At 47.7% G+C, this 25,584-nt stretch overlaps 1 protein-coding gene across 1 annotated transcript in view; it reads left to right on the top strand.

The window, feature by feature from the left end:
* Positions 1–2,434: 2,434 nt before the first annotated feature.
* The window catches only part of XYLT1 (xylosyltransferase 1), a 199,832-nt gene continuing 176,682 nt past the window's right edge, over positions 2,435–25,584 (top strand). The window contains exon 1 of the mRNA XM_007950589.1: positions 2,435–2,957. Within this exon, the coding sequence (XP_007948780.1) occupies positions 2,435–2,957 (523 nt within the window). The remainder of the gene's footprint in view (positions 2,958–25,584) is intronic.

Raw genomic sequence — 25,584 nt, forward strand, 5'->3', positions numbered from 1 at the left:
CTACTTCCGTAGTGATGTTTTTGTTGTTGTTATGTGCCGTCGAGTCAGACCCAACTCACAGCGACCCCTCCTTGGGTTTCTGAGGCAGTATCACTACCTCGGAAACCCAAGGAGGGGTCGCTATGAGTCGGGGCCGATTCGACGGCACATAACAACAACAGAGTTGCTATGAGATGTCTTTGTGTCAGCTGTCGTTCTCACATCTGCCACCAGGTAGTAGAGATTGTACTTAATACTGGATGGGAGTTGACAAAGCATCAACTCATGGGGACCCCAAGAACAGTACAGTGGGCTGCTGTGACCCACAGGACTTTTTCCGTTGGCTGAGTTTTCAGAAGTATATCTCCAGGCCTTTCTTCCTGGTGTCTCTTAGTCTGGAAGCTCCAATGCCACCTGTTCAGCATCCTGGCAACACTCAAGGCTCCAGTGTCAGACAGGCAGTGGCCGCACTGGTAGCACATCGGCCAGGAATCAGACCAGAGCCTCCCACGTGGGCAGTGAGACCTCTACAGCTGAGCCACCACTGCCCTAAAGCTCAAAGGGGACCCCCATGTATGGCTTCTTCTCCAGTCCACTGCTGACCGGATGGGAATAGTAGGCCAGGGCAACCACACCAAGCCAAGAAAAGGAGGGGCTTTTAAACTTCACACTTTGTAGATCAGGGCTTGACATGCTTCCATAAAGGGACAGATAGAAATAGCTCAGGCTTTACAGGCCATGTGGTCTCTGTCACAACTACCCACCTCTGTTGCTGCACCGCAAAAGCAGCCATACCCACTGCCATCAAGTCGATCCCAACGCACAGCAGCCTTACAGGACAGAGGAGAACTGCCTATCAGATTTCCAAGGTGCAGCCTTCACAGAAGCAGATTGCCACACCCTTCTCCATGGAGTGGCTGGTGGCTTTGACCACTGACTGTTCAGTTAGTAGCCAAGAGCGTAATCACTGCCCCATCAGAGCTTCTGAAAGCAGCCATAAGCAAAACATAAACAGGTGTAGCTGTATTCTAATAAAACTGTTTACCAAAACAGATGGTGAGCCGTAACTTGCTGACTGTCACTAGAGCAGGAGCCATGCTGAGTGTCAGCTGTCTGTGTGGCTGCCCCTGCACAGAACTGCTTCTTAGGGTTTTCTTGGCTGTCATCTTATGGAAACAGATCACCAGGCATTTCTTCTGCAGTACAGCTGTGTGAGTTCAAACCACCAAACTTTAGGTTAGTAGCTGAGCATAAATCATTTGTGCCGCCAGTGCTGTGGTTAGTAACCAGTGTTGAGAATCACAGTCGTGACACTTTAGAACTGGAGTGAGCTTTCTTTAGTTGAAGGTGTATCATTGCAAAAAGGGCAAGGAGGCCACATGTTCTGACCTCCTCTAACCCCACAAGAGGAAGACAGGATTACCAGCAGTAACCCAAGGCCTATTCCTGCCAGGCCAGACATGCTGCCTCCCTCCAGCCCTTTCTCCAACCGTTCCTGCCAAAGCACCCACCACCTCTCTCCTGGGTTCGATAATTCGCTGCAGTGGCCACAGAGAACTCACAGATTACAGGGTTTATTAGGGAAGCACCACAGGCTACAATTCAAGTTCAGGAAAAATGCTCAGTCTCTCTCCCAGCCCACTGCCCCTCGGCCAACAGTCTCTCACAGTCTCTTTCCCAGCAGTGCTGGTCCCTCGGTGTCTCACTCAGCAATGCGTGTCTCTTGCGTCTCTTTCCCAGCAGCACGTGTCTCTTTCTGGAGCGTGTGTCTCTTTCAGCAGCACGTCTTCCTCAACCAGCAGTCAGAGAGAGTTCTGCCCCTAGGAGGCCTCCTTTTGAGCCTGGCAGGGTGGTCAGACTAGCCAATCACAGCATCATAACTCTAAGCACCTGAGAGAGAGTGGGCACCTCCCAGAACATTGTTTTGTGCCACTCCCAACAGAAATACTCCAGGTGGGCGACTTTAGCAATCAGGATCTCCTCAGTTGCTAATAGCAATTCCCATCTGGGAGTTTACAAAGACTTATGGGTAGAAAAGCCACACTAAGTAATTTACTACACCGCAATCATATTCCCAGATGGGGAGGCTGAGGTCCAGAGAGAAAAGTCTCACCTGAGCTTAAGCCAGTAGCATAGATAGAACCTGAAACCAGGACCCAGACTCCAAACACTGCTCCGTCCTCCCCAACAAGGCGAAAAACAAACCTATTGTGGGCGTGTCAGTTTCCACTCGAGATGCTCCCATATATTAAAGGGTAGAACTGCTTCATGGGGTTTTCTTGGCTGCAATATTATGGAAGCAGATCACCAGGTCTGTCTTGCATGGCGTCACTCCGTGGCTTAGAACCGCCAACCTTTTGGTTAATAGGCAAGCGCAAATCACTTGTGATGCCCAAGGACCTTCCACTCTCCCCTGGTCCCACCTAATTAGCGATCACTCATAACGTTTTCTCCTATGTTTCTCCAGGATGGCTACTTCTCACACCGGCCAAAAGAGAAAGTGCGAACAGACAGCAACAATGAGAACTCGGTCCCCAAAGATTTTGAGAATGTCGACAACAGCAACTTTGCCCCCAGGACTCAAAAGCAGAAGCGCCCACCTGAGTTGGCGAAGAAGCCCCTGAGTAAACCAAAGGAGCTTTTGAGAAAGAAGCTGGAGCAGGAGGAGAAAGGGAGAGGACACACCTTCCTGGGGAAAGACGCCAACGAAGTGCTGCCTCCTGCCGAGAGAGCCGCAGCCAACAGCAGCCACTCCAAGGATGCCCCCCGACAGGCCCATGCCAGGAAGAGTGGGGGCAGCTCCCCCGAGATCAAGTACGACCAGCCCCCCAAGTGTGACATCTCGGGCAAGGAGGCCATCTCGGCCCTGTCCCGCTCCAAGTCCAAGCACTGTCGCCAGGAGATTGCAGAAACCTACTGCCGCCACAAGCTGGGGCTCCTGATGCCCGAGAAGGTGGCTCGGTTCTGCCCCCTGGAGGGTAAGTTCCAGCCCCACACTGCCCCCCCTCCCCCCCGCACGACTGGGGAGAGCCCATTGTGCTCACCCTCTTATCCTCCCGGTGAACCCACCCTGTTGTTCAAACCTGAGATTGGGACACACGATTTGCTGAATTTGGGAACTCCCTGATTTGTGAAGTCTCATATAAGAAATGTTTTACAAAAGTATAAAAAGCAAATCACTTTTTGTTACAGCTTTAATTGATTGTCTGTAAGACAAGGGATAGAATTACAATGGAATTGGGGCCAATAGTGAAAATTGTAGGATGCAACATGGCTGTATTGATATAGTATAGTTCCCCTCTCAGCAGGATCTTGGGATTGGAATAGACAGGAATAGTATTGTAATTGAATGTGATATGAAAGATGTCTAGCTGGTTGCCTTGATTTGGGAGGCTCTGTGCAAAGCAGCTTTCTCGTGTTTCTTCATCTAAAATTTCTCCCTCCCTTCCTCCTTCTTTCCCTTCCTGTCTGCCTGCCTCTGCCTGCCATCCTTCCTTCCCTCTCCCCTCCCTCCCTCCATCCTTCCTTCCTCTGAGTAGTCACTCCTGCCCTGTGCCTTGGGCACTCTTCTCTTTGCTTTTGGCTGTGATGCAGGGAGCGATCAGAGCTGTATTAGAGGCTCATAGGCAGAGTGCAGTGGGCCCTTGGAAGATGAGGGAACAGTTTTGCACAGGTGGGTATCACGTGCGTCTCTTTGCATCTTAAATTATGCCATTGAAACGTATTTTTTGCTGGTGGGTTTCACCTTCTTCTGGGGTGTGGATGGGGAACAGTGACAGTAGGAAGTCTCAATGGGGCACTTTCCATGTGCTGGGCACTTGGGCTCAGCATGTGACACTCATTATCTCATCTCACCAACCACCTCGTAAGGTTGGCACTGTTGGTATGCACCTGATTTTTCATATGAGAGAGAGGTAACCCAGCCTGGAAGTGGCCCTGCCACCCAGATGTCCGATTTATACCTTTTATTGCCCTTCAATTCAAGGCTAAATGATACACAAATGAAGATAACACGCAGCCCAACCAGCTTCCAGTTGGCTAGTCCCACAAGTGGGAGCTCTGGTAGCATAGTGCCTAAGGCACTTGACTGCTCACCAGAAGGCTGGCAGTTCAAACCCACCAGCCACTCCTCGGAAGGAAGGTTGGGCAATCCTACTTCCCTAGTGATACTGCCTCGGAAACCCAAGGAGGGGTCGCTATGAGTCGGGACCGACGCCGACTCGACGGCAAACAACAACAACAACAACAGTCGCACAAGTACTGGTGGAGGGCTGCTATCATTTGTAAGCTTCTGTCTGGAACCAGGAGTGGGATGTGTGTGTGTGTGTGTGTGTGTGTGTGTGTTTGCTCGCCTGTGTGTGTGGTGGGGGCCATGGAATAACTAACATCTTTGAGCACCTGCCATGTGCCCAGATTGTGCCAGGTACTTTCTATATCGATCTCATTTATCTTCAGTGTAACTGTGATGACACCTGACAGATGAGGAAGCTGAGACTTAGAGAGAGTACATTATAGACTCTGGGTTGTACAGGAAATGGTGGAACTGGGATTTGGCCTCAGACAGGTCTGTGTGACTCTAAAGCCAATGGTGATCTCTCCATGAAACCTTATGCCTCGCCTTGAGCAAGGTTTTCACAGACAAAAGGGGATTAGACAGTGTCCTGATGCCATAGAAGCATATTCTGTAAGTAACCCCATGGAGCTTGTAGGAATAAGGCACTCCATGGTGTGGAGCTGTTCAGTAGAGCCAAGGGCCATCAGCTCTGGCTTCTCATGCAACTCTGTCCCTTGGCCCAGTTACCCCTGAGCATCGGTTTCCTCATCCTTACGGTGGAGACAACAAAACATGTCTTGTATGACTGACATGAGTGTGAAATGGCATCATGAGTGTAGCCCATCTAGCACAGTACCTGGCACATGGTACACACTTAACAGATGGGAACCCCTTTACTTACACCAATTCTGAGAGCACCTGAAGCTTCTAGGGGCTGAGGTAGAGGGGAGACACCAAGAAAGGCCTGGGTATAGGAGGGCCTCAGGGCCCAAAGGTGGAGCGGGATCAGGCCGGCACAGAGGAGCTGAATCTTCCAGCTGGGGAAGAGTCAGGCAACATCAAGCAGGTCAAGTGCAGAACCAGGAGGCGGGCTTTTGGGTCCGTCTTGAAACGCAAGGAATGTATGCACCAAGAAAACTGGCCTCAAGAAAAAGACTGGAAAGACCCCCGGGAAATCTGGATGCAGATACAGCTTCTTCACTGCCCATGTGGGACTGTGAGGCCCAAGGAGACTTAGCCAAGATCACCCAGTTAATTAGTGGCTAAACTTGAATTAAAACTCAGGCCTCCCCATTTCAGACATGTGCCTCGGTTTACTACTAGTCAAGGAAAGAGGTTTTAGGTTATGTAGGCAGTGGTCTGGTAGCATAGTGGCTAAGGCACTTGACTGCTAACCAGAAGGCTGGCGGTTCAAACCCACCAGCCACTCCTCGGAAGGAAGGTTGGGCAATCCTACTTCCGTAGTGATACTGCCTCGGAAACCCAAGGAGGGGTCGCTATGAGTCAGGGCTGACTCGACGGCACACAACAACAACAACAACAGGCAGTGGTCTCACTCTGGAAGTACATAAAAAGAGCGCTCAGAGGACCCACAGCAAACCCTTCATATGGCTCTCTGCAGGGGACAGGAGTCATGGCAGGCACCTTTAACTTTTCACTCAAGCTTTTACACATTTTTTGAGTTTTTAATAGTAAACATGCATCCAAACAATGCTCAGCTGCATGAAAGCATGTTATGTAGACAAAGTTCAATTGCAGTATAACCCTTGACTAAGCTGTCTGGGTGGTTCTCCTCTGTATTCTTGATTGGACTTGGAGGATAGAGGGTAGAGAGCGTGGGAATAATTATGTGGCCTGAGTCATTTTCAGAATCTTTTGTTATCCGGGCACTGGCCTAGCAGCGAAACATAGGAGGCCTGAGTTGAATGTCCTTCTGCTGAAGTAATGTTGGGGATTCACTACCAGAGGTGGGCACACTTTTCTGCAAAGGACCAGAGAGTGCATTGCAGGCTACACTGTCTCTTTGCGAGCCCTTAGTCCTGCTGTTGGAGCATGAGGAAACAGCTGTTGACAGAAGCAGTAGCAGATGCACCTGGTTGTGTTCCAATGAAACGTAACTAAAAAATAATAAAACGGGGTGGAGCAGATTTGCCCCATGGGCCGTAGTTTGCTGACTCCTGCTATGTGCTCACAGTCACCCCATGCTAGCACGTGTGATCATCTTTGTGCCTTATCCCATTGAATCCTTGTAACAACTCCATGAGATGAGACTATTATAAGCCCATTTTGTGGAGAAGGATATAGAGGCTCAAAGAGATTTAGAAATTCGTCAGACGTACATGGCTAGTCAATGGCAGAGCTGGGATTGGAACTCAGATTACAGAGCCTCCCTTCCTTCCTATAAGCCTCTGCCTCTGGAGGAGGCTCCAGTTGTCAGGCCCACGAGATGTCCTATAGGCTGCTGCTTCCCATTGTCAGTGAAAGGCGGAGCGAGTGCATTAGTGGTGAGAGGAGAGCTGATGTTGCCAGTGGTTAAGAGTGCAGCTCGGGAGCCAGACAGCCTGGGTTCAAATCCCAGATCCCCTAAACAAGCTATGGGGCTTTGGGCAGCTTCTTTGACGTCTCAGTGCCTCAGTTTCTTCATCTGTCGAGGAACTGAACATAATCACACCTCTCAGGCTCTGTGAATGCCGGATAGTAAGAACCAACCAGCTGCTGAGTCGACCCTGGCTCATGGCGACCCCATGTGGCTCAGAGTAGAACTGTGCTCCAAGGGTTCTCAGCAGCTGATCTTTCAGAAGGACATCATCAGACCTTTCTTTAGACGCACGTCTGGGTAGACTTGAACCAGTTAGTAGCCACGCCCGTAACCATTTGTGCCACTCAGGGGCTCCATCTGAGAAACAGGGACTCCACGCTGAGAAGAGCCTGTCTTAGTTGGCTAGTGCTGCTGTAACAAGTACCACAAGCCGGAGCTTTAGCAAACGGAAGTGTGTTTTCTCACAGTTTAGGGGGCTAGAAGTCTGAGTTCAGGGTGCCGGAAGATCCTTGTCTCTGTCAACCTCTCTTCCTCAGTTCCTTGGCAGTCTCCACATGACATCAATCTTTCTCTATTTGTCCTTCTTGCTTCTGTGCTTAATCTCCTTTTATATCTCAGGAGAGATTGGCTTAAAGCACACCCTGCACCGTTAAGTCTTCACTAGCATCACAAAGAAAACACGATCCAGTGAAATTACATCCACAGGTGTAGAAGATACGATTTGCAACACATGTTTTTTGAGGACATAGTTCAATTCATACTAGAACCAAACCCATTACCATCAAGTCAGTTTGCACTCACAGCAACCTTGTAGGACAGAGTAAAACTGCCTCATAGGGTTTTCAAGATTGTAGCCTTTATGGAAGCAGGCTGCCATATCTTTCTCCTGTGTAGCAGCTGGTAGGTTTGAGCTCCTGACATTTTCATTGGCAGCCAAGGCCTATAACCATTGTGCCACCAGGGCTGTTTTCAATCCTTAATAACCCAGTGCTATCCAGTCGACTCCAACTCATAGCGACCTCCTCTGGGTCTCCAAGGCTGTAAATCTTTATGGAAGTAGATCGTATTATCTCCCTCCTGTGGAGTGGCTAGAGGGTTTGAATCACCGACCTTCTGGTTAGTAGCCAAAATGCCTTACCCATCCATAATAGTGCCTGACAAATTGTCATCGTTACATATATATTTATTAGGAAATATTCCACATCTAGGGAGCTCTGGTGGTGAAGTGCCGAAGGCATCTGACTGCTAATCAGAAGGCTGGCAGTTCAAAGCCCCCAGCCACTCCTCGGAAGGAAGGTTGGGCAATCTACTTCTGTAGTGATACTGCATGAGAAACCCAAGGAGGGTCACGTTGCTATGAGTCGGATTCAATTAGACGGCAGTAAGTTTTTGTTTTGTTTTGTTTTTTTCCACAACTATATAAAAAAATTTCCTTTGTAACCACCTTAGACCAGGGTCTCCCAAGCTCCCCCCGCTGACTCTGAGGCAGCCCCAGTTGTCATTTACTAGGGGTTGCCTTGAAGCTTTTGCTCCATTGGCCGAGGTGGTGTGACCCTCACGGGACCTCTGAGCTGGTTAATAAGATTGGCATTTAAGAGCCATCACACACCCAGCCCCGGCAACACTTTAATTTGCTGCACCACAGCCTCCCCCTTTTGCAATAAATTTACTGTGAATAGACTAATTGCAAAATAACCCTAATTGGGTAGTTATCAATGAACAACTTCCCCTGGAACAAAACGGCTTACAATTAATAGCATTTAAGCCATAAACTATTCTCCTGCAGAAAGCTAAGATGTAATTACACCCCATACGGAGATTGCGTTCCTTTTCTCGAAACCATGACACCCGCATTTCCCTCTGCTTACGAGGGCTCTCTGCTTCAGCTCAGTGGCCTTTTTATTTCTGTTAAATGAGGAATTGGAGATGAGAAACGCAGCCATTGCGACCACTGCCGTCAAGTCGGACCTGACTCATTGCGACCCCTCCTTTGGTTTCCAAGGCGGTATCTCTACAGAAGTAGATTGCCCGACCTTCCTTCCAAGGAATGGCTGGTGGGTTTGAACTGCCAGCCTTCTGGTTAGCAGTCAATTGCCTTAGGGGAGGGAAATCCAATGTACGTGTAAATACACATACTTACTTGTATACACATACACAGATGTACACACTGTGTTTATCATATTTTTTAACTCAATGTCATCCTAACTTCAGCCAATATTATGCCAGAAGTTGAATATAATTATGGAAACCTTATGGCTAAAAGCCTGAGAAATTTAGAGGAAAGGAAATAGGTGTTCGGTGTTGACTTTTCTAAAGGACTTCGGCTCCTCCGGCCTCCCATCCTCGCAGTCCCCATTCAGGAGGGAAGTAGGGGATTGGTGGTTTGAGGTAGCATTCTTGCCTTCTGTGCAGGAGACACGGGTTCCATTCCTGGCCACGACACCTTGTGCGTGGCCACCATCTGTCAGTGGAGGCTAGCGTGTTGCTGTGATGCTGGACAGGTTTCATTGGCGCTTCCAGACTAAGACGAACTAGGAAGCAAGGCCTGGTGATGCGCTTCTGAAAATCAGCCAGTGGATCAGAACACTGCAGCCGTTCATGGAGCTGGCGAAGGACCGGGCAGTGATGGGTCGTGTCGTGCGTGGGATCTCTGTGCGGCAGGGCTCACTCGATGGCAGCTTACAACAACAGCAGAAGCCGGGAGGTGGTTGACCCTGTGGAGCTGATTGCACATCCCTTGTCATTACAAATTGTCTACTTTCTTCTGCCTGCTGGAGAAAACAGTTTGGGAGGGACGACAGAAAGTCGCACCTTTCCCCGTTCCCAGCCTTTCAGACAGTAGCTGAGCGAGTGAGTGAGTGTATTAACCATTTACAGCACCCGGGGACTCCTGGTATTAGTAGGGGAAGCTCCTGGCATTGAGGAGAAGAGAGGAAAGTAGAAGGGATGCCTCCTCATCGCAGCCCGTTTTCATCCCTCCAGTCATCAGCTGTGGGCCTTCCCTGGCTTGGAGCTTCTCTCACGCCCCTCTCATCCCTTCCCTGCATCCCCTTCTCCCACGGCATTCCACCTCTTCCCCCTCCGGAGCCTTCCCAGACCACCCCTTCCTCAGACCTCAGGTGTGGATCCAGATGAAGAGCTCACCTCTGCCCCTCTTATAATCAAAATGTCTTTTCCAGTAAAGACGGTTGGACCTCAGAAAGAAATTCTAGTGCCAGCTGCTGGGAAGATGAAACTTTTTCTGCTTCGTTACATTTCAAACAACTAAATGTCAGGAAACTCTCTCCCACGGCACTCACGGTCACTGCCGGCTCTCTGTTGCAAGGTAAAATGTCCCAAGAAAGGCCCCACTGCTTGTCCTGGCCCCTCCTGCACTTCTCAACCCTTTGCTGTGCCAGGAAAAGCCAGGGGATGACGTTTCGGTGGCCTGCGCTCTGCATCCCGGATATTTAGGTGAAGAATCAAGAGATGAAAAGCAGAAGTTCCAGGGAAATGACAGCTGGGCTGTGCAGCTGAAGGCGTCCTCCATGTGGGGTGAGGAATGGCTGTTCTTGTAGTGAGCTGATGGGCTGACGGTGTCCACGTATGACAGGTTGACAGCATCCACGTATGACACACTGACGGTGCCCACATATGACAGGCTGGCCCAAGGACTAGGATGAGGGCAAGAAGGGGTTTCTGATAAATGGGCAACTGTCCATTGATGTGCAGACCGTATTTACCCATCAGCCTGTGTGGGGGCCAGAGGTGCTGGATGATGGGTTTGGAGGGCATGGTTGAGGGAGGCCGGCTGCCGCTACAGAGAGAGACTGGCAGATGGCACTGGCGGCTGCGGTGGGGCCACGTTCTGCACACCCCACACTGGGTGCAGTGGGGTGACTGCTGCACAACACAAGTCAGCTTCTAGAAAGGACTGAGGGAGAATGGAGACATTGATGCCAGCTCGGCTACCGCTGTGCCCCAGGGCATAGAACTCGGTTTCCCCATCTGTCGGCTGGAGACGCTGCTTCTCCTAGGTCTTTTGCTGTATCGCCAATAAGAGAAAACAAGGGAACAGCTGTGAGAAAGTTGACAGGCACCACACTAATGGACTGGTGTGAAGAAGCCAAGTGGATGAGACGTAGGTGCTGTTCAGAAAGCCCAGGTTACCACAGGACCCCGTGGGACCCTTTCTTATTTCTTACTGGAGGATCTGGCCAGTGAAGGTTCATTGGGGTTGGACAAAACCAGTCCCAAAGGTCTTCCTTGGGCTTCTAAGGAAGGGGATGAGTCCAGAAAAAAATCAACAGGTGTCGTTTATTGACCACCCACTATGTGCCAGGCACTGCTTAAGGCTAGAGCTCAGCAAACATTTTGTGTAAAAGGGCCATATAAGAAATCTTTTCTGCTTTGCAGGCCTCATGGTCTCTGTAGCAGCTACTCAGTTCTACTGTGTGGCCCAAAAAGTAGCATAGACAACATACAAATGACTGACCAGCCTGGCTATATCCCAATAGAATTTTACTGATAGTCACTGAGATATAAATTTCAGATAATCTTCATGTATCATGAATGGTGTTCAATACATTTTTCAGTTATTTAAAGACCATTTAAATGGTTTAAAATGATTTTAAACCATTCTAAGCTTTAGGCTATAGGAAAAGAGGCACAGGCAGGACTTGGCTTGGGGCCATAGTTTGCTATGGTTAGTTAGACCCCCGTTAGACCCCTGTTCTGGAACCTGGGGACATAGCAGAGAGCAAAAGCAGAGAGCGCCTCACCCCGGTGCAGGGCCCCGCACAGTCCCCGTGCTGTGTGCCAGGGACACTGAGATGAAGGGTGCCTTTGGTGGTCCTGCAGCATGGTGGCTCTGCCCTCAGGCAGTCTGTCCTGCACGATGGCAGATGAACTGATTGGCCTTCCATCCAGTGCCAGATGTGATAAGAGGTATACAGATAACCTAGGGTGTGAGGAGGAAGTCCGGTGGGGAACTGGTGTAGACAGGTGTCCAGAGATGGCTTCTCTGAAGAGCAGCAACCTGAGAGACTTGGGGAAGGGGGAAAAAGTCCTGGAGCAGGAGGCTGCCTGACATGTTCCAGAACAGCCAGTGTAGCTAGAGCAGAGGGGACGTGAGCAGAATGGAGGGAGAAGGGGTCAGATCAGGTGGGGACAGGCCGGCTATGGCAGGGTGTTTGGAGGTTGTTTTAAACGAGATGGAGCCACTGGAGAGATTGCACAGAGATGTAGCTTTAAGGAAGGAGTGGAAACAGAGAGATGGTTGGAAGGATCTGGCACTGGTTCCAGGGAAAGGAGACAGTAGCTATGAGAAGCAGCTGGTAGATTCGGGAAAAACCTGTTGTTGATTCTTATAGAAACTGTATAGGACAAAGGAGGAGCTCTGGTAGCGTAGTGCCTAAGGCACTTGACTGTTCAAACCCATCAGCCACTCCTTGGAAGGAAGGTTGGGCAATCTACTTCCATAGTGATACGGCCTTGGAAACCTAACGAAGGGTCACTATGAGTCGGGTCCTACTCGATGGCACATAACAACAACAACATAGAACAGAGGAAAACTGTCCCATAGGATTTCCAAGACTGTAATCTTTACAGCAGCAGACTACCACATCTTTCTCCCACACAGCAGCTCTTGGTTTCAAACCAACAACCTTTGGGTTAGTAGCTGAGCACTTAACCACTATACAAGCAGGGCTCCTTAGACTTGGGATATATATAGGAAAAGCTATTGGGATTGGCCAGTGGATTGGATGGGGTGACCATCAGTTGGTCATCTGGGCTCATGGGTTTCTCTTGGACATAAAGACTACTCAAATCTGATGTTTCAGCAAACACCCATTGAGCCCTTACAACATGGCCAGGCAGCTGAAGCGAGCAGTTTCCCTACAACCCCTGTTGGGAGGGGAGCCCCAGTAGACCAGTTCCACTTTCCTTTTCCTTTAAAAGCTCTCTTTCCCCACTTCCAGTCCTGGAATCCTGAAGGAAGCCAGCTACCCCCCACAGGCTTTTTAGAAAGCTAAATATGTAGTTTTGGGAAATATCATAAATGCCCCCTCACCTCCTGCCACTTTCTCCTCCACCTTCTCCTTCCCCAGGAAAGCTCTGCCAGCTGCACAGTTCGGCCATTTATTTTCCAACTTGTCATTAGGGTGTGTTTGTTCTCTCATTGCTGTGCCTGAAAGCAAAGCCAAAAGGTTTAGGCACAGAAAGAAGAAAAAACACCGCCTCTGAGTGAGCCAGATCCACGCCTCTCCTGGTCCTCACTGGGCACGCCCCTCTGGAAATGTAATTCGTAAAGAGGCACTTCCCAAACAGAGTGAGATTTAGACAAGAGGATCATGCTAGATGGGTTTCTCTCCCCTTCTCGTGTGCTCACAATGACATCTATAGACAGGGATTGAAGTAGGTTTATAGCCCCGCCTATGTGAATACTACTTGGAGCAGCTTGGCAGAGAACCCAACTAATCGGCTTCCCTTTTTCTGAGGCTAGAAGGAGGGTTTGGGAAAAGGGGCGACTCTCCTGCAGTTCTGAGTGGTGAGGAGGGGTGGGAAGCCTGGATGTTTGCCCGCCCCAGGGTCAGAGATGCCTATACTCCCTTGTCCCCTTGCCACCCCTTCCTCCCTCCCACCACTTCAGGGCAACACTGGGCCAAGCTTAGTGGCAGGCAGTTTGGGATTAGTAGGAGCTCTAGTGGCGTATTGCCTAAGGCACTTGACTGCTAACCAGAAGGCTGGCGGTTCAAACCCACCAGCCACTCCTCAGAAGGAAGGTTGGGCAATCCACTTCCATAGTGATACCGCCTCAGAAACCCAAGGAGGGGTCACTATGAGTCAGGGCCAACTCAACGGCACATAACAACAACAACAACAACAAGAATTCAGGAGACAGGAGGCCTGCTGCCTCAGCAGGTTAAAGCACTTGACTGCCACCTGAAAGGTCAGTGGTTTGAACCCACCAGCTGCTCTGGGGGAGAAAGATGTGGCAGTCTGCTTCTGTAAGGATTTACAGCCTTGGAGATCCCACAAGGCAGTTCTACTCTGTCCTGTAGGGTAGCTATGAGTTAGTATCAACTCGATGGCAATGGCTTTCGTTTAAGATTTTTGTTGTTATTATTTTTGTTCCTTTAAGAGTTCAGATACTAAACTTGGGGTTTCTTTTTTAGTGCATTGGAGCAGAGTCAGAGATTGTCTTTGTACACAGCTTCATGTCGGATAGTCAACACCTGTTGCTTGGTAACTGGCTGAAATTTTGATGTTCTACCCCCTCACTTTCTTGCAGCCCAGTGAGAAGTAGGAACCCAGGGGTGCTGATGGAAACTCATCCTGAATGTGAACATCACTCTTTCCTTCAGCATATTTAAATGTAACAAGCTTGCTTCATTCATTCAGTGGGAATGTGTCGAGTGGCTAGCCTGTCATGCAGCTTGCTAAGGACTTGGACGTAATGATCAAGAGACACAAAATTGGCCCTCCTCATGGAGTTCGCAGTCCAGTGGGGGACACGGGAAACAGCCAGAAAAAAACAAACCAATTCCATCGCTGTCCAGTCGATTCGAACTCCTCGCAGGGTCGTGTGTCAGAGTAGACTGTGCTCCATGGGGTCTTCATTGGCTGTGATCTTTTAGCAGGAGGTGGTCAGGCTGTCTTCCGAGGCCCTTCTGGGTGGATTCGAAATGTCATTCCTTTTGGTTAGTAGCCAAGCACTTAAGTATTTTTGTCCACCATGAAGATTGACAAACTGTCATATGTTTGCTGAAGGGAAAGAGAAACACAGAGGGACTGGCAAGGGTCAGCCTACCTTTGAATGACCCAGAGGGAGCAAAGGATAAAAGTTACTTGGAGATAGATTTGGTTTCATTGTGGAATAACTTGCTAAGAATTTGAGCTTATACTGAAGTTTTTGATTCATACAAATAATATTTATGAAATGCTTACCATGTGCCCAGCACTGTTTTAGGTGCTGGGAAAGTAGCAGTGAACTAAACAAACATGACTGTCTTCTGTGAGTGTCCCTTCTACACAGGGAAAACAGGTGTTTGACACAGGAATAAGGGTGCTACGTGCTCTAGAAAATTGAAGCAGGGAGGAGAGGGCCAGGAGGAAGGGGTTGCAGGGTGGTGGTGAATGTGATAAGAATGGCCAGGAAATGGGGGCGACTGTAATAGGCAATGGGGGCAGCATTGTGCTGCACTTTGCAGGCCAGTTACCCTGAGAGAGGCAGGTAGTCACCAGACTGTTCTGAGCAGAGGAGGGATCCAGCCTGACTTATGTTTAAACAGGATCCTGCCAGCTGCTTTGGGGGGGACAGACTGAGGGGCAAGGGCAGAAGCGAGGGGACGGTTAGGAGGCTTCTGGCATGACAGAGGCAGCTCAGACTAGGGGTAGTGGGGCCACTGCATCTGTTTTGTTTTGTTCATAGAATAAGTGCTGTTATCCTATCCATTCAGCCAGCAAGTATTTTCCAAACACCTGTTAAAATCAGCACTGGACCACATCTCGATTGGCACTATTCTGGTTCCCTAGTGCTGCTCTGACAAGAATATACTACAAATGGGGTGGCTTAAACAAACAGGAGTTTATTTTCTTACAGTTTGGAGGCTTTAAGTTGAGTTCAAAGTGGCAGCCTCTAGGGGCTGGGTGAAAGCCCCTTAGCCTGGGCTTCAGTTCTGCCTCCTCCTCCCGGTCCACTGGAGCTAGAGGCTTTTCTTCACTCAGACAGCTGCTGGCTGCTGAGGCTGCCAAGCCCAAGGTTGACAAGTAAAAACGCACAATCCCGATCTTACCAAACCACACGGCAGGCCATTAACTTAAGTCCATTGTAAAGCCCAAGGTCAGCAGAGCATGGCAGGCTGCTGAACAATGACACAGCTACATGCAGGGTCCAAGCATGCCATAAGCTAGAGACTAACCCCAAGGCTTCTCCTTAGATACGGGAAGCAGACCATATCAGATAGGCAGCTACTCAGCTGCTTGTGGTATATCCCACCATGGAGTTGATTAGCATTCTCATCATGGGGATTAACTACCACCAGCTGCCCAGCCACTCAACCAAGCCCAGCCAGGTTGACATACAAACTGAACTACCATAGGCACACTGTTGTGTTTCTGGAAGCCTCCAGGGGTGGGCCGGTGGGCCTGCTTCTTCTAGGACAACAGAGTTCTCAATACTTTTAAAACGTGGAGCTCTGTAAGTTGTTTCCTGGAAGCTGCCCATGACAAGGCAAGTATGTGAACCAAGAGACTGGTGACGTGCAAGGTGTAGGTCTTGCTTTGTGAGCAGTCTCTTCCCTTGGGTGCAGTTGGTGGTGTGTCAGCCACCTGGGGCTCTAAGAGAGCTCATGCAGAAAGAGAGAGCCCTGACGCGGCCCATTAGGGACTTGCTGATGGAGTTTGCACCCAAGAGCTCGAGGGAGAGGGACGGAACTAGCTGGTCACCTCCTTTTGCACAAACCAACAAAAGCAGATTGTTTCTTTCCTCAAATTATTTAGCAAACAAAACTTGTTGCTGTCAAGTCAATTCTGCCTCCTATTGACCCTATAGGACAGAGTAGAACTGCCCTCTAGGGCTTCCAAGGCAGTAATCTTTATAGACGCACACTGCCTCCTCTTTCTCCCCCGCAGAGTGGCTGCTAGATTAAAACCACTGACCTTTTGGTTGGCAGCCAAGTACTTAACCACTATGCCTCTAGGGCTCCTATTTGGCAGTCAAAGATTAGGAATTTATCTCAACATCACTTTCTTCTGGAAGTCTTCTGAAATTCCCTCTTCCACACACCGCCTCCCCAAGTCATGAAGTGCCCTGCCCATGTGTCCCAATATCACTTTACCTGTTCCTCACTGAGCACACACCACAGTACATTATACAGGAAGTCACTGGAGCCCCCCTCCCCCAGCCATGCAGGCCAAGTCCTTGTCTGTGTGTTCCCTGTTACAACTCCAGCACCTGCACAGAGCCTAGGGCACGGGTGCCCCAGTTCTTTCCATGGATGATTGGCGTGGAACCTTCCCCACCGCCCTGGAGAAAAGAGAGTTTCCGAACTTCATTTTGTAGGTGAGGAAGCTGAGGCTTAGAGAGGTCAGGTAGCTTGCTTAGAATCACCCAGCTTGCAAGTGGCAGATCTTGGACTGGAGGACTTTCCCCATTTAGAGTTGTACCCATGTCTTAGGCTTTCTGCTACGTGGAACCTTTAGTAAATGGGCCACTATAATCTGTTGAATGACTAATCTAGTTTCTCCAGAGATAGAAGGAAATGCACTGGAATGACAGCTGATGCCTAGCTCTGTTGTTATTGGGTACTGTCAAGTCGATTCTGACTCACACTGACCCCACGTGACAGAGGACAATTGCCCTGCAGGGTTTTTCAGGCTATGATCATTGTGGAAGTGTGGATTGCCAGGTCTTTCTACGTGGAGCCGCTGGGTGGGTTCAGATGGCAACCTTTCAGTTAGCAGCTGAGTGCTCAACCACTGTGCCACCAGGGCTTGTTCTCCTTCCCTACCACCAAAAGGAACGTGGAGCAGAGGTGTCTGAACAAGGACGAACCTGTTTTTCAACAATGCTTAACCCTTACGTGAAACCAGCTGCCTTCAAGCCATGGTGACTCGTGTGAGTGAGAGTAGAACTGCACTCCACAGCGTTTTCAGTGGCTGATTTTTGGCTGGTAAATCAGCAGGCTTTTCTTCCAGAATGCCTATGGGTAGACTAGAACCCCCAACCTTTCATTTAGCAGCCAAGCATATTAACCATTTGCACCATCCAGGGACTTCAGCCCTTACACAGTGGCTGTTGAAATCCAGGAACTATTCTAAGCACTTCAGTCATACTGATGCGTTTGTTCCTTTGAACCAGTCTACTTTACGTTCAAGGAAATTGAGGTAGAGAGAGGGAGAAAGTCTGCCTGAAAGCACGCAGGCTGTCACTGGCAGAGCCAGGCTCTGAGCCTGGAGACCTGGGTGCCAGACACAGGAGCTGAACTACTGTACCACGCTGTCTACAGCAGCAGCCACATTTTGGCTAAAGGAAGCCTTGTGCAACTTTCCTTGCTCCTCGTAACAGAGTGGTGTGTAGCAAAGAGATGCATGCTGTTAGCTAACTCACCTGATTTTGTCAGGGACTGATGCTAACCAGGCCCTCAGCTCTAGTCTGTGAAGTCAGCCTCTCACCAAGGGTGAAAAATAGCCAGCAGTGGCTGCATCCCATTTCTCCGTGGGTTTCTACTTGCTGTGGTATATTTGTGTTAGTGTAAAAATGACAAAGCAATAATTTTTCATTGTATCCTTCAGTCACCCATGAGAGATTGGATTTAGGTCACAATTTATTACCCCGTAGAATTGAATCCAATTTTTAACACCATGTCAGCCATTCTGGTATTAGAGCCTTTTAATGGCTGTGAAATTTATACAATGATAAAGTAATTTAAAACATATGTAGGAAGAGCATCAGGCAAATTGATGTGTATAGAAGCCTGTGGTAAAAATTGAATAGGAGATAAACATAGAAAATGGTGATTGATTAAGGGCCAGTTGAAATAGTGCTCAGTTTGATATACTCTTAATGGCAAAATTAGTAAACTAATTTATTCTTCACGATTTTGAGGAGGGTTTATGTTGCCCTAAATCAGAATTGAGGCTGAGCCACAAAGCGCAAATTAATCGCTCACCTCGGAGCGTGGCACAGTTAGAGTGAAAACCTGGCTGAGGAGCTGGGAGACTGCCAAGAGCTGTCCCTGGTGATGTTCCCAGCCACCACAGTGAAAAGATGGCAAGAAGGCAAAGCCACAAGTAAGAGGAAAAGCATACTTTCTGTTAAATTTATTGTGGTGAAAATATGAAACAAAGCATACAGTATCAACAATTTCTACGTGTGCAATTCAGTCACACTGGTTCCGTGCTTCACTCTGTGCAGCCATTCTCATTAGCCTTTTCCAGAGCATCCCACCACCATTAACATGGACTCAGTGCCCCCTCAGCAGAAACACCTCCTTTTCCCCTCCCTCTCACCCTGTTCTGGTTCCCTAGTGCCACTCTGACAAGAATATGCCACAAATGGAATGGCCTTAACAAACAGGAGTTTATTCTCTTACAGTTTGGAGGCTTTAAGTCCATGTTCAAAGTGCCAGGCTCTAGGGGCTGGGTGCAAACCCCTCAACCTTGGGCATCAGCTCTGCGTCTTGCTCCCGGCCCACTGAAGCTAGAAGCATCTCTTCACTCAGACAGCTACTGGCTGCCAAGACTAACAAGCCCAAGGTCGACAAATAAAATGGCATAGTACCGATGTTACCAAACCACCACGTAGGCCATTAATTCAAGTCCATTGTAAGTCCCAAGGTTGGCAGAGCATGGCAGGCTGCTGAACAATGACATGGCTACATGCAGGGTCCAAGTGTGCCATAAGCTAGAGACTATCCCCAAGGGTTTTCCTTATATGTAGGAAGTGGACCACATCCCAAAGGCAACTACTCAGCTGCTTGTGGTAGATCCCACCATGGAGTTGATTGCCAGTCTCATCATGGGGAATAACTACCACTACCTGCCCAGCCACTCAACCAGGCCCAGCCAAGTTGACGTACAAATTTAACTACCGCATACCCCTTGTTGTTGTTTGTTGTTATGTGCCATTGAGTCAGACCCGACTCATAGCGACCCCTCCTTGGGTTTCCGAGGCAGTATCACTACGGAAGTAGATTGCCCCATCTTCCTTCCGAGGAGTGGCTGGTGGGTTTGACCACTAATCATCTCTGGTTTCTATATATTTTCTCTTAAATTTTTATTGTGATTTGGGTGAAAGTTTACAGAGCAAATTCATTTTCTGTACAGCACTCCATACGCATTTTGTTTCATGACACTGACTGCAATTCCCCACAACATAACAGCTGTCTTCCCACTTCCTCCCTATTGTTACCTCTTCCCTGTGTCCTCCTTTCCTGTGTATTCCTGACCCCATGAGCCATCTTCCTGTACAAATACTGCCCTTCTGTTCTTCCCTGGTTGATTGTTCTAAGGAGCCTATCTACCGAATGTAAATGTTCCCTAGAGGCCTGCCTGTTGTTTGGCTGGAAGCCGTGGGAGTGAGTTCAATTCCAGCCCTGAAGGCTAACTAGGGGCCATAGTCTGGGAGGTCTCACCAGGCTCTATCAAACCCATAAACTTGGCCTTTTTCAGGATTTTGAGTTTTGTTCCACATTTCTATATATTTTCTTTTTGCATACAAGTGAGGTCAGACAGTATTTGTCCTTTTGTGACTGACTTCTTTCAAGCCTCACGATGTTCTCAAGGTTCATTCCTGTTGTGGCGTGCCACAGGACTTCATTCTCTTACAGGCTGAGTAGTATCCTGTGGTGTGTATGTACCACACTTTGTTTATCCATTCGCCTATTGATGGGCATTTTGATTGTTACATTCATTTTTAAATCTTGCTCAAATAGCACATAAGACATACTTGTTATAATTTCTTCAGTTATTCAAGTAATACTGTATACATTCTACTTATTTTATAAATCTGAAACACTCCAGGTAAAGTGAAAATTCAACTTGGCCAGTCCCCTCTCTGCAGCAACTACTGCAGACAGGTTTTGGTTTATGTTTAGACATTTAAATCCAACACGTGAAAAAATAGAGAGTTTGGTTTTCTGATGGGGGTTTAGTAAATTATATGAGAATGATGTGTCATTCTGAACCATGTAAAAATATAAAATCTGGTTTTGTGGGGGGGAATTAATTAATTATGTGAAATTGATATATAGTTCTGGGAGTTACTTTTTTCATTTGAGCGTGTGTCTAGGTCTGAGACCTGCATCCCTGTCGGGAGACAGAGACCTTTCGTAAAGGCTTTTGATCAGACTGTTGCTGTGTAGTCTGGATGTTCCGCTGTTGAACTAGCCATTCCCCTGTTGATGGACATTTAGGTTATTTCAGTTTTTTTCTGTTTGTTTTGCACAATTAAGAGTCTCTGGCAGCCTTTCTCAACCCTGGTTCCGGAAGCCATCATAGTAGGAGGTTTTAAGCAGGAAAAGTGACATATGATTTATGATTGAAACCAGGGGTTCACAGACATTCTGGTAAAGGCCAGGAGGTAAATATTTTTAGGATTTGCAAGGTATAAGCTCTTTGTTGTAACTACTCAATTCAATATGTAGAAAATGTATAAATGAATGGGTATGGTTTTACTTCAAAAAATTTATTTACAGAACAGACAGTGGACTGGATTTTGGTCCAAGCAACCATGGTTTGTTCCCTTGACTACTATCCAAAAGGTTGGTGGTTCGCACCCATCCAGAGATATCTCAGAAGACAGGTCTTGCTATCTGCTTCTGAAAGGTCACAGCCTTGAAAACCCCATGGGACACAGTTCTACTCTGACACACATGGGCCACCATGAGTCGGAATCATCTTGATTTCAGCTCTCAGGCTGCTTTGCCTTTCAGCTGTGGTAGGTTGGGAAGAGAATTACAGCAGGAAGGATGTGAATCTGCCTATTCCTGCAGTTGTTGCAGTTGTTGTTGTTGTTGATATGTGCTGTTGAGTCAGACCCGACTCATAGCAATCCCTCCTTGGGTTTCTGAGGCAGTATAACTACGGAAGTAGATTGCCCAACCTTCTTTCTGAGGAGTGGTTAGAGGGTTTGAACCGCCAGCCTTCTGGTTAGCGGCACTTAACTACCAGAGCTCCCATCCCTGCAATACTCTTCCAAAAGTTAACCACATCATAACCTGTAAGTTGTTTAGAGCTTCCCAAAAAGAATGCAGCAACCGGATTGGAAGAAGACTCATTAACAACCTGCAGTATACAGATGACACAACCTTCCTTTCTGAAAGTGAAGATGACTTGAAGCACTTTTCTGATGAAGGTCAAAGACTGCAGTCTTCGGTATGGATTACACTTCAACATAAAGAAAACAAAAATCCTCACAGCTCTACCAATAAGTAACACCATGATAAATGGAGAAAAGATTGAAGTTGCCAGGGATTTAATTTTCTTGGATCCACAATGAACACAGCAGTCAAGAAATCAGATGTTGTACTGAACTGGGCAAATCTGCTGCAAAAGACTTCTTTAAAGTGATAAAGAGCAAAGGTATTGCTTTGAAGACTAAGGTGTACCTAACCCAAGCCATGGTATTTTCAGTCACCTCATATGTGTGTGTGAAAGCTAGACAATGAATAAGGAAGACCAAAGAGTTGATGTCTTTGAATTGTGGTAACTGGCAAAGAATACCTGAAAATAACCTGGCCTGCCAGAAGAACGAACAAATCTGTCCTGGAAGAAGTGTAGCCAGAACACTCCTTAGAAGCAAGAATGGTCAGACTTCATCTCACCTATTTTGGTCATGTCGTCAGAAGAGACCAGTCCCTGGAGAAGGATATCAGCCTGGTGAAGTGAAGTCAGTGAGAAAGGGGAAGACCCTCAATGAGATGGACCGACAAGTGGCTACAATGATGGGCTCAAGCATAGCACGGATTGTGAGGATGGTGTAGGGTCGGGCAGTGTTTTGTTCTCTTGTACACTTGTCACTGTGAGTCAGAGCTAACTTGATGGCATCTAACAACACCCCTGGACCTCAACATAAATGCAGCCATTGTTCCTCCGACTCATACCGGAAGCTCCCGGGAGAGAGGGTCCTGGCAAGGTGACCTGGAGGCTCAGTGAAGCCACGGCAGCCAGAGCAGGCATGAAGGAGCTGCAGTCTCAGCTCCTAATGCTAACTCCACAGTGTTATTTGTTTCAAGACTTTATTAGCATTGCAGCCGGGGACCCAGAGAATTTAGAGGCACTGCTGCCTTCGCTTTTTCAGCCTAGATCTCAAAGGGCAATTAACCTGGTTATCCAGACCTCCCTCCCTCCCCTTGTTTATTGCTGTGAACACAGGAAATGCACTATTATGGTGCATGGAATGCTATCAAGGAATTCAACTGTAATTTAAAAGACTCTGTGGGGAGGGCCCCAGTGGCTGATTAATAATGCATTTGTAGAGCAGTAAAAGACCTGGCAGATGAGTGGAGCTCAGCCGCCAGGCTTTATTTATGCATCTGTGATCCTATGAGGTTCCTGTCCCATGAGGGTGTCTACCCTGGGGTTCCCTGGCTTGCAGTACATTGAGCATGATGCTTATGGAATTGGGAATTGCAGATGTCGGACTACCTAGATGACAGGTAAGGAGGCCTGGTGGTGCAGTGGTTCAGTGCTCGGCTGGTAACCAAAAAGGTCAGCTGTTCAAATCCACCATCCGCTCACGGGGAGAAAGATGAAGCAGTCTGCCTCCATAAAGATTTACAGCCTTGGAAACCCAATGGGCAGTTCTTCTCTGTCGTATAGGATTGCTGTGAGTCAGAATTGACTCGGTGGTAATGGGTTTATATGGTGGGTAAGGACTTTCATCTGGACTTGAGTCCTTATTCCACCAGGACTATGTGGAGAACCTTGGGCATGCTACTTAAATCTCTTTGTGCCTCATTTTTCCCATCTGTGAAATGCTAGTTTCTACCTTACGTTGTTTTGTTGGCTGCCAGCGAGTCACCCCCAATTCATGCCAAGCCAGTCAGCGCACAGTGGGTCTGTTGTGACCCATGGGGTTTTTGTTGGCTGATTTTTGGAAATAGATCTCCAGGCCTTTCTTCCTAGTCTGTCTTAATCCAGAAGCTCCAGTGAAACCTGTTCAGCATCATAGCCACACTCGAGCTTCCACTGACAGGTGATAGGCCATAGCTGCTCTTGAGGTACATTGAGCTGTACATTGGCTTGGAATCAAACCTGGGTCTCCCGTTTGGAAGGTGAGAATTCTACCACTGACCCACCATTGCACCCTTATCTACCTCAGGTGGTTGTCAGGTACTGTCAAGTTGGTTCCAGTTCATAGTGACCCCGTGTACAACAGAACAACGCACTGCCCAATCCTCTACCATCCTCACAATATTTACTATGTTTGAGGCCACTGATACAGCCACTGAGACAGTCCAACCTGTTAAGGGTCTTCCTCTTTTTCACTAACCCTCTACTTGACCAGTATGATGTCTTTCTCCAAGGACTGGTCCCTGCTGACAGTATGTCATGAGACAAAGTCTCACCATCCTGGCTTCTGAAGTACATTCTGGCTGTAGTTCTTCCAAGACAGATTTGTTCATTTTTCTGGCCTTATCTGGTGTATTCAGTATCTTTGCCAACATAATAATTCAAACTCACCAATCCTTCCTTATTCATTGTACAGCTTTAACATGCATGTGAGGTGTTTGAGAGTACCATGGCTTGGATCAGGCAGCCTTATTTCTCAAGGTGACATCTGTTTTTTAATACTTTTATGAGGTCTTTTGCAGCAGATTTGCCCAATGCGATACGTTATTTGAGGTCTTAGTAGCTGCTTCCATGGGTGTTGATTGTGGATCCAAGTAAAATGAAATCCTTGATAACTTCAATCTTTTTTCCACTTATTATGATGTTGCTTATTGGTCTAGTTGTGAGGATTTTTGTTTTCTTTGTGTTGAGTTGTAATCCACACTGAAGCCTGTAGTCTTTGATCTTCATCAGCCAGTGCTTCAAGTCCTCATAGATTCTACCTCACAGATTTGATTAAAGGAGATGACACATATAAAGCACATAACAAAGTACCTGGCACATACATAGTGGGTGCTCATTCATTGTTAACTGTCGTATTACTGTCATCATCATCAGTATTAAACCTTTCTGAGGAGCTCAGGATCATGGTGGCTGAGGCTTGTCATTGAGAAGATTGAAAAGTCAGTTCTCATTCTCACATCTCACCCAGCATGGAGACCTTTCAGTTCTACTTCCTGGACACCCTGCGTCATTTCTTTCTATTGTCTCTGCAGCCTCCCTGGTCCAGTTGCTCGGATTGTGGCAATATCTTCTTAACTCATCTTCTAGCATCTGTTTTCTCCATTCTTAAGACGTATTTGGACTGTGCTGTTCAAATACAGTTTCTGTTGAAACCGACTATCTGGTTATCTAGTGCTGCTGTAGCAGAAACGTCACAAGTGGGGGCTTTAACAAACAGGAATTTATTTTCTCACTGTTTAGGAGGCTCCAAGTATGAATTTAGGGTGCTGGCTCTAAGGGAGGGCTTTCTCTCTCTCTAGAGGAAGGTCCTTGTCTCTTCAGCTTTGCTTCCTGGTTCCTTGGAAATCTCCATGTGTCTTAGCATCCATCTTACCCTATCTCTACTTGGTGCCTTGCTCTTAATCCCTTTTATATTTCAAAAGAGACTTACTCATTAACGCCCTAGACTAATCCTGTCTTATAGCATAACAAAGATAACCTATTATCAAATGAGATTATAGCCATAGTCATAGAGGTTCAAAAAAAAAAAAAAAACCAAACTCACTGCTGTTGCGTCAGGTCTGACTCATAGCCACCCCTCCTTGGGTTTTCGAGGCAGTATCACTATGGAAGTAAATTGCCCAATCTTCATCCAAGGAGTGGCTGGTGGGTTTGAACTGCCAACTTTTTGGTTAGCAGTCAGATGCCTTAGGCACTACACTATGGATTTATAATATATTTATTTTTTGGGAAAGCATTCAGTCCATAGCATTCCTCTCATTGGCCCCCAAAAATTCATGTCCTTGTCACATGCAAAATACAAGTGCCCCATTGTACCCACTAAAGACACCCATTGTACCTAGGTTAACACCCTTATAATGGCTTCAGGGCTTCACTTGGTCTGCCCATCCTCCCTCTCTGGCCCCATATCTGTAATCCCCCACACACATCACAGCTTCTCGTGCCAGGGCCCCTCAGCCTCCTGCAACCCCTGGTGAAACGAGAATTCATCCTAGGATATTTCCGTATGCTTCTCTCTCGTCCAGACCCCTGTTCTATCTCCTTGCCTGGCAGCCCTGTATCATTCCTTGGATATGAGCTGATTTTAAGGCAACTTTTACTTTTCTTCTACAATATTTATTCCAGTTTGTAATATGCATGTGTTTGTGTGGTCATTTGTTTAACATCTGTTTCCATCATTAGACTAAAATATCTAGGAAGGCAGGTTCTATATATTTTTCATTATTTACTG

The sequence above is a fragment of the Orycteropus afer genome, unplaced genomic scaffold (genome assembly GCF_000298275.1).
Source record: "Orycteropus afer afer isolate SDZICR_OR568_19922 unplaced genomic scaffold, OryAfe1.0 scaffold00281, whole genome shotgun sequence".
NCBI classification, from domain to species: domain Eukaryota; kingdom Metazoa; phylum Chordata; class Mammalia; order Tubulidentata; family Orycteropodidae; genus Orycteropus; species Orycteropus afer.